The sequence below is a fragment of the Siniperca chuatsi genome, linkage group LG11, assembly GCF_020085105.1.
Source record: "Siniperca chuatsi isolate FFG_IHB_CAS linkage group LG11, ASM2008510v1, whole genome shotgun sequence".
NCBI classification, from domain to species: domain Eukaryota; kingdom Metazoa; phylum Chordata; class Actinopteri; order Centrarchiformes; family Sinipercidae; genus Siniperca; species Siniperca chuatsi.
Genome location: NC_058052.1, coordinates 14,078,078 through 14,091,106, shown reverse-complemented (window position 1 = coordinate 14,091,106; position 13,029 = coordinate 14,078,078). Strand labels below are relative to the sequence as shown.

Sequence of the window (13,029 nt, the reverse complement as noted above, 5' to 3'; positions counted from 1 at the left end):
CTCTCATTGACCGAAAAGAAATTCTTCACTGATCTGGACAGCTCATCTGATGGCATTTGTCAGAATCAAAAGAGTTAAGTTATTTCTCTTCATTAGGCCTGTCTGTGAGCTGGTTATAAGACAAGGAGGACAGATGAAAGACAGAAAGACTAAAAAGCTTTACATTAAGGAGGAGACAGCTTATGAGCCACAGGATGATGGGAAAATGAGGAAACACTGTTTTGGCTCATCATAATATGCTGTCATTTAAAGTGAAAGGACAGAGAGTGAGCCGCAAACACAATCACCACAAAAACAACCAATGACCTCAGTGGTATGTGACGAATACACAAAGCAGATCAAAGTTGCATTCTCTTATTGCAGGGGATTTAAACTTCCTGACTCAGCACTGCTCAAATCAAAACCTGAAACAGAAAAGACACGACAGTTTAATGTTAGCTTTGGAAGAGAAGCTGGGGGTAATTATTTATTTGACTAAGCATTAGTGAAGCAGGCCTCAAATTCACAACTGAGATGCCAAAGAGTAACACTCACAGTAGTACATGCACACATATACAGGTATGTGAGAGTCTGGTGTGATGGATGCTAACTGGATATTTCCATGTAGTCTTCAGCCAGCTCATTTGCATCCTGTGTGAACGGGAATCAAGACTTCCCACACCTCTCAGCCAAGTCACGCTCTGCCAATCAAAATTAAGCACATGTGAGCACATGGTAATACTTTACCATATATGCAGCTGTTCATCTTTTCCTCACTGTGGCTACACTTGCAGTCTGAGGAACACTCAGTACATTAGCATTTTTGATCGGCTATAATCAATATTTTTTATGTTAACAGTGGATCTTTTGACTACATGTATGTGAGAGGGGTCACTTGTGAACCAACAGTGAATTATCACACAACTCTCCAGATAACCTCAGCTCTACAGAGAGTTTTAGAATCTTTCAGTTCATTGTTTTGGTTTTCTGACCCACAACCTTACTGCTTTGGTTCACTCTCACCGCTCTCATCAGCTGTCATCGTTTTCGACTGCAACAGGCAGCTGTTTTCAGCAAAAAAGCTCTGATAAACCCACTGTACTCTACCTGCTCAGCACCAAACAACAAACAGACAAAGTTAGCAACTAGCTGGTGAACATAGTGGAGCATTTAGCAGCTAAAGAGCCAGATGTATTCCTCAGGAAATGGTGGAGACCAAAACTGAGATAAAAGAAGACTGAATATTGGACTCACATTCATCAGGTGGACACAAACACGACTCCTAATGAATGCTAATGTAGCTCCATGTCTGCGTCTCCATGTGTAAGTACAAATGTGTAAGGGTTATGCTCGATTAGAACTAGTTCTTTTCACGTGTTGTCAGACCTTATTTGAAGTCAAAAGTGTTTATAGTTGTTTCTGAACAGCTACACTCAAAGGCAGAATGAAAAGCTGGCCCTCATATCGGGGGGGGGGGGGGTCTCTCCTGGAAGGCATTCATAGTGTTGCACTCGGTTGTACACATGAAAAGTGTACAACAATTGTGTTCAAATTGTGTGTTCAAAAATTTTTGACTACATGCCTCAGTCCTGCACCAGGTTGTTGCTATGTAGACTTGTGCCCCACAAACACTATAATTCTTCTTTAAAACTGTGGGGGGTCTGAACACTGTGAAATACATATTACCACCTCATAATGATGTATATATTCTGTGTTGACTATAAAACACTAAACAGGCAGATATTACGGATTATCTCTGTCTTCCCAAAACCATCTCCATGATTCATATCTGTTTCACAACCACATATTTTTCTTCTTCTCTTTCCCACGTCTGTGCATCATCTCTCTGGGTCATGCTCCTGACCTTTTGGTATTGTTATAAATGGTATCAGATAAAAAAGAGCTTAGAAACACTTTTGTCCTGATCAGTGTCTGCATATAAATGTGCCATTCAGGACTGCAATGTACCAACATCTCTCAACCACTAGGTGGCTCCCTGCATTTGTAAATCTAGTAATGAGGCTCCACCATATAGCTATCTGGTGTTAAAGACTGCAGTGAGGTGTAATAGTCACAGAGAGTCCAATTAGGTTTATATCTTCATATTTTATGAAATAAGTATTCTTCTTAAATTAGTTCAGTCTTTCAGCTGTCTTTCACAGCTCTCCCTTGGCCTTTAGATAAAACAGCCTGTAGGAAGTGATTATGGAGAGATTGCCTGAGCAAAGCAATGGAGCAGGGTAATAAAGCTGGTGGTGTAATTAAGATTAGAGCTGTTTTCACTGGTTCTGACAGGCACCAGACACCCACGCTGGACTGAGAGAGGCTGGATGGGGAGGAAGGGAGGGAGAAAGTTGAGAGAGAGAGAGGCATGGCTAATCTCTAGTCCCATGCCCATGGGCACAGTTGAGTGAGAGGGAGAATGGTGTGACACCGCGACGAGGAAGAGGGTGAGGAAGCGTAACACAGAAATGATTACAGGGTGAAGGAACATGTTAGCAGGAGAGTGAACATTTGGGAAGAGGGTGAGAGGTTGTAGGTCAGGCTGGGTAAAGCTGAATGTTGAGAGGAGATATAGACATGCCTGTATAGCTGCACAGACCAAAAGAAAACATGAGACTGTATTTATTCTGTAACACTAGATTTACAGTCTCACTAGATGGCAATCAGTCACAATTTCTTAAACTACTCCACCCTCTGGCATATCCTGACAATTGCCATAAAACTTACAATGTATACACACAATACACAGTGACTTATTATCATAAATCATGTTTTTATAAGCCTGTTTTTCATGTCATCATGAGGGCCAAGCATGTCAAATAAAAATAAACATACAGCCCTATGTGGCCATAGTGGCAAGGTTCAGTTAACATGCACAGTATACATTCCTAGCTCATGTATGTCTGGTTCATGTGCAATAATGCACTGGAGTCTAAACATAAATGTGATTTAATTAAGATTTCTTCAGACTGCTTTTGTCTTTTATCAATTAAATCACATAAAGTGGGTGGTCAAACAGTAGTGCTTGCTTTAAAAAGACAAAGCATGCTAGAGGAGGATGTACACCAACCAAATGGATTTTGCACAGCCTGGCAACCCAACAGATGTTCTTACAAATAGCTTACTGCTGAGCTATTGAGCACTGATAAAGTACTATCTATTAAGCATTTAATAAGTTAAGCCAATAGTTACAACTTATAAACCCTCTACAAAGAATACCTTATTAACTACAAGACTAGCCATGCTAGTGACCTTGTAAGGCTGTACTTATGCTCAGTGGTGCTATGAGCTACTGTAAATGCTATTGTTAGCATGCTAACATTCTCAGAGTGACATGATGATGTTGAGCAGTTATAATGTTTATTATGTTCACCATCTTAGTTTAGTATGCTACACCCCTAACACCATGTCAAAAACAAAAGAACAAAAGAGCACAGACCTTTGTTCCTTTGTTCTTTTGGCCCAAATGAAGAACTGAATTAGTCGTGTTTCCTCTAATTTGTCATATTTGATGGATGTTTGTACTTGTACTTTTTGTACTTTTATCTTTGTAATTTTAAGAGAGGTCTGTGCTCTTTTGTTCTTTTGTTTCTTGACATGGTGTTAGGGGTGTGGCACTTGGACACTGACTATGGCAACTCCCACCCTTGGATTCATTATCCAATAGATTTGAAACCCTGTTCAACCAATTATCCAATGACAATTGTACACCTGGTTTAGGTGAAGACTCTCATGAAGACACAGTAGTGTTGAAACGTTAGTCTGTTTGCACTATTAGCTGTGAATTAATCGGTGTGCTCCCGTCCCTTTTGTCCTCTGGAAATTTGCTGTCCTCAAGCTGAGAAATACCCGATTCAGCTGCATTTTGCTGGAAGATGCGCGGAGAACCCTGTTTCTGCAAGAATGTCATTAGTTTTGCAGGTATTTGGTGAAAAAACAAAATATTCAACAAATCAAAAGTTTAACCTGTTAAGGGAGCACCGAAGTTATTACAATTCATCCTGTGGGGATGTGAATGTGTGTACCAAATGTCATAGCAAAATATATATATATATATATATATATATATATATATATATATATATATATATATATATATATATATATATATATATATATATATATATATATATATATATATATATATATATATATATGTATATATATATATATATATATATATACTCTATACCATAAATGCCACATATAACAGAAAACAAGTGGAAGCAGTACACAAAGGTGTCTTTGTTAGAGATTTAAGGAGATTAATGTAGCTTACTTTGGCCCCTACCAGGAGTCAAGGTGTGTGTGTGTGTGTGTGTGTGTGTGTGTGTGTGAGCTCTGTGACTCTGACTGCTCATGCCAGTAGGCCTCTGCTGTGCCTGAACAAGCTTACACCTCAGCCAAATCTGCGTCAACCGATTATGTGGGCTTGCATTTACGCATGTGTAAGTGTGTCAAAGGGTCTCTGTTGGCTGTTGTGGCATTTTATCCCATATCTATTGCATTGTTACACTATTCACAATGTGAAGAGAGTTGGTGTTGCATTAAAACAAACTGCACACTTAGTGGAACTTGTTTATAATATTTCTAAGCGTGAAAACTTTGCTTTTTGTTTACTGACGCAAGCTGCAGCCTATTTCGTCAGCCCTCACTCTCGCTGAAACAGCGCTCCGATAAATGGATGCCAAACTGGAAGCTGCATGACTGTGGCCTTGAAAAATAAAAAGTGTTTCTGATGGTTTGATTTCTGAATCACCCAATCCTCACAACAAGATGAAATTACTGGAGGAAAACAAGAGGAAGTTGTGGGGAGGGGACAAGAAATTCTTTCGGTGGGAAGCAAATTACTGCCAATTCTGAATATGTGTGTGTACAGTAGATGCATGCGTGTGTGTGTGTGTGTGAGAGAGAGAGAGAGAGAGTTAGTTTTATATTAATTCTTCAACAATAATGTTTAACCAGCACTAATGACAAATGTGATACGCTTCACAAATGACCTCGACCTGAACATATTCACCTTGACGTTCAAGGTGGAATGCTAAACCAGCTGAAAGTGGTATTGTTATTGTGTGTGTGTGTGTGTGTGTGTGTTTGTGTGAGAGAAAGAAAGAGGCTGATTAGCAGTTAATGGAGCAACAGGGGCATTGAGTCACAAACCTTTCCGAGGTAAACTCGTCCAGTCTAAGAGGCTCCACATCATGGCACTGATGGATTACCCAACTTTACCCAGCTTTTTTTACAACCATCCATCTAGCGAACAGTTCACTTTGCGTCTAGAATGCTACTTTAGTGACTGCTAGGTCACCAACTATTTCACATACTTTTAGAGAAGTGTGAAGGTGCCAGGGTAAAGGGTAAAGAGGGCAAAGTATTTGAGGTCATGGGGAACTCAGAGAGCGTTTGGTGGATTGTAGTGGAGTTTGCCTGCAGGATCCTTGGTGTTTCTACGGCAACAGGTAAGATATAAATATAAACAGAAAAATATAACTAAATTAAAGTCACTTATTGTTCCAGTATGGGCATGATTTAGTTCTTTGGATACACTAGCAGATGCACAACAGACTCCAGATCCTCTCTCTGATAAGTTCTGCAGTCAGAGCTTACTTACCATTGTAAAAATATAAATAAGGTTTTCAACATAAAATTATTGGTATTATAGTAGCAGTGGTAGCAATAGTAGTTATACATTTTTTTCAGCAATGAAGTGTTGCAAGATGTTATTTTAAGCTGATATCTGACTCTCTGTCTGCGCTGAAATAGCTTTTGTCCCCCTCAATCTCCAAAGTGTAATTTTTTTTTGGAACATCTTTAAAGCTCTCCTGTGGGGGAGGGTTATCCAGCTTGGCTTTTTAAGGATTTCATAAACCCAAAATGTTAGAAGGTTAGGTGGTGATGTTGGCCAACTGTATTCTTGAGCTCAAAGAACACCAAACCGTCTCTTGGCTGATATATAGAGCATATAAAAACGCCCTTGATCATGCATAACCTTGCTATCATTGTCCCTCCTCCTCTGTTTTCCTCAGGCACACAGGGACAGATTGCACGCAGCTCTCTTAGCCACATTAAATCATCTTTGGGGGAAATAGCTCTCTGGTTGCTGTCTCCTTCAAAAAATATGGGACCCTCTCCATTTAAATTCAAACAGCTGCACACACTGAACATTTACCGAGAGACATGTGCCTCACATCACACCAAAACCAAGTCTCTGCATCCAGCTGGGTTACTGGGCTTATGTGATCACAAGCTGTTACACATTCACAGCTACACAAGCTTTCAGAACATTGTTTCTATATGTGTGTGTGTATGTTTATGGTATGTCTACGTGTGCCTCTGTCTCTGTCTGTGTGTTCATATGTCTACATGTCTGTGTTGGCCCGTCTGCCTCTGTGTGTGTTCTATAGATAGACATACATGTAGGGAGCACATATATGCTAATCTCCAGCTGGTCTATATGCAGCGTTAATTCCTCTCACACTCTATAAACTACCAGAAAACATTTAGCTATATTCCCCTGATTTCCCTCTGGTGCAGATTCTATCTATGAGTTTCTGGTAAGCATGGAGAAATTGCTTCCATGTGTTTAGTGGTGATCACCACTTAACCATGCTCACCTCTTTTATACCTCACAGGAAAAAGAGTGGTTTATAAAACAGGCTTTTCTTTATATTTTTTAAGACTATGTTGTCATGCAATTTCATATCGTTATGTGTTCAAATGTGTTTTGCTCTCAGCACTCAGATTTGGGAATCTTTACAACAAAGGAATAGTTTGAATAGATTTTGGTTTCTTGCAGAGAGTTAGATGAGATACCACTCTCATATCTGTCCAGCCAGCAGATGGTTAGCTTAGCTTAGCATAAAGACTGTAAACAGAAGGAAACAGCTTGCCTGGATCTGTCCAAAGGTGACAAACCTACCAGCCTATCAGCACATTAGTTATACTGCATCTCACTTGTTTAATCCTTACAAAAACCAAAGCATAAAAATAACACATTGTGGTTTTATGGGGGGACTATTTCTTGACGAGGTGCAGTAACTTCCTGAAGTATCTGTTGGTTTTCTGGCAACCTCACGATGCCAACAAGATGCCAGAAAGTTACTGTGCCTGGCCAAGAAATTGTCTGGCACATAACCCCTTGTAAAACCACAACTTGTCGTTGACAAGGTATAGACAAGATATGACGTGTGAATTTGTGAGCTTTATGAGGTATTGTTAGGCAGATTTTTCTTGCCTCTGGACAGAGCCAGGCCAGCTGTTTCCAGTCTTTGTGCTAAGCTAAGCTAATTGGCTGCTGGTGGTAGTACATATTTACCTTACAGACAAGAGAGTGGTATCAATCTTCTCATGTAACTCTCAGGAAGACAGCGAATAAGTGTATTTCCCAAAATGTTGAACTATTATTTTAAAATGTTAGGCAGGTGGCAGTAGCAGAAGTATAGATTAATAAAATTAAATCACTTCATTGATCTCTTCAGGAGAATTTCTCTTGGCATCTCCCACTGCAGTGTGGTTAGAGGTTAAGGGTATCTATAGATGAAATTCAGCGTCTTGCTCAAGGGCACTGCAACAAAGTTGATCTTGCAGACAAAGAGTAATAAATCAGCAACTTCCACTTGCAGCCCAGCATCCCTTTTTACAATAAGTGTGTGCTTTTATTTACACAGAATAAATATAGATAGAAGAATAGAAGAAACACTGTTCTGTATCCTTTATTACTCAGAAGCTCAAAATGTGGAGGAACTATCAACATACCATGACATCTAGTGACCACGTCACAAACAAGTGGCGAGGCTTTTTAAAATGTCATGATTCTGCTCTGGCAGAAGATCTGTGATGGTTTAAGTGTCCACTCAAATAAAATGACCTTACCTGCCGGCAGTGATATGGTAATTACAGGCATGAGAAAGCTATTACCAAAATGTTGTGACCATGACGGAAACAATTACAACAATTACCAATATAAAGTGTTCTTTAGTTATCTTTACATAACTTATGTCATCAGCATTCAATATTACCCCCTGGAGTGTAAACTATGAATTCAAGTTGGGTCACTTCAGGTCAACACAAGTCAATCTTTATTGCTCGATGAGGGGAGAAATGGTGTTTAGCCAGGACTTAAATTAGTTACTCACAACTGCTGCAAGTATGGCTGCAACGATACAGTACTAACTTGAAAGCAACATGACAGAGATACATAAAAGACAATATGCCGAAGAACAGTCAAATTAGCACAACACAAAGTTGCATCACAATATTGAAAATAAATATTAACAGTATTTATACAAGTTTGAGATTTTACTGAGGTGCTGCAACCCTGCCTGCAGGGAAAATCATGAACTAAGTCTGACATCTAGTGGACAGATCTGCTCACCAGTAACTCTTATCTCATCTTCCCGTCTCTTTTTCAGTGTTGTGTGCTGTGGGAGTAGAGACACTCCAAAAGGGAGAATTCAACAGCCTCGGCATCTACTTACTGTGAGTGCTTAGGTTTTGTAGTCTATCCTGTAATATCCTGAAGAGTTTAAACCTACCAAAGCACTCCTGACTCCGGCCTACTTGAGACTAAACTGGTGGCATTCCTGAGTTACAAATAGACAGCCTGGATTTTAATATGGTAAAGAATGTGTGGCCTGAGAGCTTTTAGAAAACAATTACAGTACTGTACCTGGCTTCATAATCACTCATACAGTATATACACACACTTGCAAGGCAATGTTGGGAAGGAGTCAGAGGGATGAAGCGAGGTGCAAAGGGCAGAAAGGAGACCAGTCCTTCAGTGTTACTTCTTATTATCTCTGTGGCTCATAGCCAAACTCCCACAGAGTAACAGGAAAACATCTCCCAAAGGACACCAGAAATGCATGACTGTTTATTCTGTCAGCACACACAAATGCAGATGAATGCTGCACTCACACACACAAACAGAAGCACACAACTCAGCGATAGTGACAGAGGATAGTGTACAATGATGGTTACTCTGGGGGCATTTTTCTGGTTCACTGGATGAGATGGTTATCAGACTATTTAAACACAAAATAGAGAAGAGGGCATATACTGTAGCGCCAAACACAACACAAGTCTTTTGCGCCATATAAAGGCGATATCGCTTCTTTTTATTGTTTGTACATTTTCCACAATTTAGAAAATGCAATCTTCACCCATAGCCCTAGATAAAATACACAGAAGCTGAAATATTGAGATCTAATTATAAATAGTTTACTGATTGTATCAGTGAGACTGTATCAGTTTCATCTGGCTTTAAACTATTTTTCTCCTCCCAGAGTGTCATCTGTTGGCATCATGATGTTTGAGCTGGCCTATTTCCTGGATGCTCTTCTGTTCATGTGTCTGCCGTGAGTACACAGCACTCATAAATACACAGAGGGGAAAATCATATAGTATGATTCTCTGAGGTCATTTGTAACCAACCATGAATGTTAATCTGTCATGTCTGCCATATCATTTAGCTGTCTTCACTGTCAAAAGAATTTAAAATTGTAAGAATGTGACTTTTCAGTCCTAACAGGTATAAAGATGTTGGTAGAATTGGTTGTAAATTGAATCTGGCTGGCTGTGTGCATGAGAGAAAGCCTTTTTGTTTTTGTTACCGCCTCAGTCCTTCTCTCCTTCCTCTCCTTCTGTATAGCTGTCCGCCAGACTGGCAGCTGTTTATGTTGTGGGGGAAGATGGCTCGCATTGGAGGCTTCCATAAGTTCCTCTATTACTCCATAATGTCAGTGGTGTGCTTCTTGCACCCTGTGTTGGTGTGGCATGCAATTATCCCAGGTAAAATTGCACAGTACAGTACTGTTTACTGTACTGTTAGTGACATAATAACATTTTTCAGCAGCAGAGATTTTGACTTGTCACATAATGGGAAAAGCACAGGTGTAGAAAACATTAATGACGGCTCCATTCTATTCAAGTGTCCCACTAAGCCATGCCAATAGAAATAGGATATGTTTTCTGATTGCAGGGACGATGCTTCTGGTGACAGCCTTTTTCAACTTCATACTAAGCAAGAAAACCAAGATAAAGTCTTCCAAAAGGACACAGGAGAGCCACGGTGACCAAGGCCCGACCACCACCTGTGGGATTGAGGAAGCAGCCTCGGACAGCACTTTCTCATTCCTCCACATGGTGACAGGAAGGAGGGCGGGGGGACTGGCTCTCACAACCAGAGGCCACTGCCTCAGCCCGGGAGAGAGAGGAGAGAGCTTCCAGGCCATGCTGGAGCTGGAGCAGACAGCAGTACCTAAAGACACAGATGGGGAGAGGAGGAGGTGGAAAGAGAGGAGACCGATATGTTTCAGAGGTAGGGAGGAGCCAGTGGAGAGAGAGATGGAGGAGATAGACAGCTACTGTGAGCCAGAGCCAGACACCACATCAGACACTGCACCTATGATTACTGACTGAACATCCCTCTGTGCTCAGACTGAGCTCCTTACTGATATCACACAAAGGAAAGCTTGTGCAATCTATTCATACTGACTGAGTGGGACTAGATGGTGTTACACTGACTTTTAGCTGAAAATAACACTATAAAATGTCTGACCAGCCAAAATAAGCAGCATTTTTTAGTGTTCAGTAATAAGGTACTGTGTATTTTACACAACTAAAATATGAAGATTATTAGATTTTTTTTTCAAATGTTCTACTGATTTGTGTATTTGTTACCTCAAAAAGATCTATTTGTACGAAATGAAAATTGTGTGAGCTCTATTAATATATACGTAATATAGAAGCATTTTTAACTATTTTGATCTTCAAATGTATGAATGCAAAGAAATTAAACAATTAGTACCTAAATGTCCACGTGAGTGGCTTTTAGTGTGATAGCCTGTTTTTGCAAAGCCAGCATTGATTGAAGAGCAGACATTAAAGCCAAGCAATCCAATCCAGTTACTGCAGCATACATTATTCATAAGGTAATAAATTAGATCAACTGTTTCATTCATTCAGCGTCAGAGAAAATACAAGCGAATGTGACTGAGTGTAGCAGGAGCTTGTGCAGGTGCATGTGTTAGTCGCATTCAAGTCTCCTCATTGTGTGTTTGTCATGTGTGAGCGGTGACCATGGAGACGGAGCTCTGGGAGGAGTGCTCACTTTATTATGGTAATGAGAAAAACATCAGATCACCCACCAGAGCGCCACCATAGGGCTATGCTTCACCTAAACATATCCGATGTGCCAACACACCAAACATAATTACAAGTATTATTCATGCATTATAATAATAATAATAATAATGTCATACACTTGGCTTTGATAATATTAATAGGGTGAGTGTATCAGACCCAAGCTCTATAAATCACCCTGAAATTAGCATATTTGTGATACAAAAGAGTATGAAAAGCCTATGTTAACATTTCATTTGTTTTTCTTTTGTTTTATCAAGCTACAAATGATACAATTCTCCACACAGACATTCCTCTTTTGTTCGGGTCATAAATCAATACTGTTTTGTTCTGTCAAAACACACGCACACACACTGTATACACACTGTATTCCTCAGTCCTTTGTTCCCTGAAATGTAGATATAGAACTCTATGTAGCCTTAAGAGGCAATCTCTCTGCAGCATCAAAGCTAAGGAGCGAATCAATAAAAGCAGAGAGTCTCATTCATCAGAAAGCACGTCACTGAGAAAACTGGGACCAGACACGTGAAAACACACTCACACATAAATAGCCTGTAGGTTAAACAACTGGGTTAGTCTCCATGTTTGACGCAAATTACATCCCCAGCAGCTACATGGTGTCATATATTCTTTCAACCTTTTAAACATGTTTTTTTGCACAGTATATCAAATCCATGACATGTGAATCCAGTCAGGAGGGATGAGATGTTCTGGTGTTTTATGGGGAGAACAGAGAGTCTTTGTCCAGAGTTTACTTACCGCTCATTGGCCCATAATCAGGGCTGTATTATCAGCTTCACAATGTGTGAACGCAGCTGAGTGACCCAATAATAAATAGAGGAGAGGAAAAGAATATCAGTATTTCCAGTCCTCTTCCATAAATGTTCTACCAACTTGTCATGCCCATATCCTTTAGAATGAGCTGTTCTCAGTGGGGGAAGTTATTCAGCTGCTGGAACAACTTACTTCCTCTGCATGTTAAATCATAAATCCTATTCAGACAGAGAGTTGGGGGGAGTTCCTACAGCTTGTGTTTCCACCCTACAATAGTTTCCTAGATGGCAGATCCAGGCTCAAAAACAGGATGGGTGAAATAAATCTTAACAGGTCACATGGACTTCTTCCTTTACTGCTGAGGTGGGAAACAACAGGATAGGTGCTTTAGTGGTGGCTGTGGTAAAGCAATTTTCTGATTGCTGCATATGTAAAAGCAGACAAAAAATGTGGAGAACTGGTTCTTTGTATTGTTTGTTGATGCGGTTGGTTTGATTTGATTCTGTCAAACGACGTACACATAACACACTTACACTCCAAATATTCACAAAACAAAAAAAAGGGAAAAATGTAAAATTAAATAAAACACAACAAAAACATAAAAGGCATGTAACACAAAATGTGATATTCACAACTTTCAATGCATGATACAGAATAAAAACACTAACTACTAACATATAACACATATAACACTAAAAAATATTTTTTACATCTCATAACTAAAATTATGTTTCAAAATACAAGACGTGGATGTCTATTCAAAATATTATTTTGTACTCAGAGTACAGCTATTTGTGGTCAACAGTGCACAGGAAGAAAATCCATTTCCAAAATGCAAAATATACATTAGCCTAAATGAACATATCTATATGTGCATTTTTGAATAAAACACATTAATGAACACATCAAAATATAACCTCTAACCTGGAGTGCAGATTATAGGTCAAACTAGCAACATTAGTAAAAACGAGTTTAAGCTTATGGTCTTCCGAGCTGATTTTTCTTCTGACTGATGAGACTGAGGCAATGCACCCAGCGACACCTTGATCAAGAGGAGAGAGGTATGCAACCCTGACTCTGTTCGCCCCGCCCACGCTCAATACTGATTGGCTGAGGCGTATCTGTGCGGCC

The 13,029-nt window shown here is 39.8% G+C and overlaps 1 protein-coding gene and 1 long non-coding RNA gene across 2 annotated transcripts; one reads left to right on the top strand and one right to left on the bottom strand.

Annotated features, from left to right (window-relative positions):
• Positions 1 to 226: 226 nt before the first annotated feature.
• On the bottom strand, positions 227 to 3,522 carry LOC122884959. The gene is made up of 3 exons (XR_006380014.1): positions 3,422 to 3,522; positions 535 to 680; positions 227 to 404 (listed from the first exon to the last, which is right to left on the bottom strand). It is a non-coding gene; the product is annotated as an uncharacterized LOC122884959 (long non-coding RNA).
• A 1,342-nt stretch (positions 3,523 to 4,864) lies between these two features.
• Positions 4,865 to 12,923, top strand: tmem72 (transmembrane protein 72). Its single transcript, XM_044214715.1, has 5 exons — positions 4,865 to 5,441; positions 8,394 to 8,460; positions 9,267 to 9,338; positions 9,632 to 9,771; positions 9,962 to 12,923. The coding sequence occupies exons 1-5, from the start codon at positions 5,366 to 5,368 to the stop codon at positions 10,399 to 10,401; spliced, it is 795 nt and encodes a 264-aa protein (XP_044070650.1). The 5' UTR covers positions 4,865 to 5,365; the 3' UTR covers positions 10,402 to 12,923.
• Positions 12,924 to 13,029: the final 106 nt, after the last annotated feature.

What these genes read in the sequence shown, in the direction of transcription:
- tmem72 (XM_044214715.1), top strand. Translation starts at nt 5,366, where the DNA reads ATGGGGAACTCAGAGAGCGTTTGGTGGATTGTAGTGGAGTTTGCCTGC. An exon ending in TGGTGTTTCTACGGCAACAG is followed by an intron (nt 5,442 to 8,393) that starts GTAAGATATAAA and finishes TCTCTTTTTCAG; the next exon opens with TGTTGTGTGCTGTGGGAGTA. An exon ending in AGCCTCGGCATCTACTTACT is followed by an intron (nt 8,461 to 9,266) that starts GTGAGTGCTTAG and finishes TTCTCCTCCCAG; the next exon opens with AGTGTCATCTGTTGGCATCA.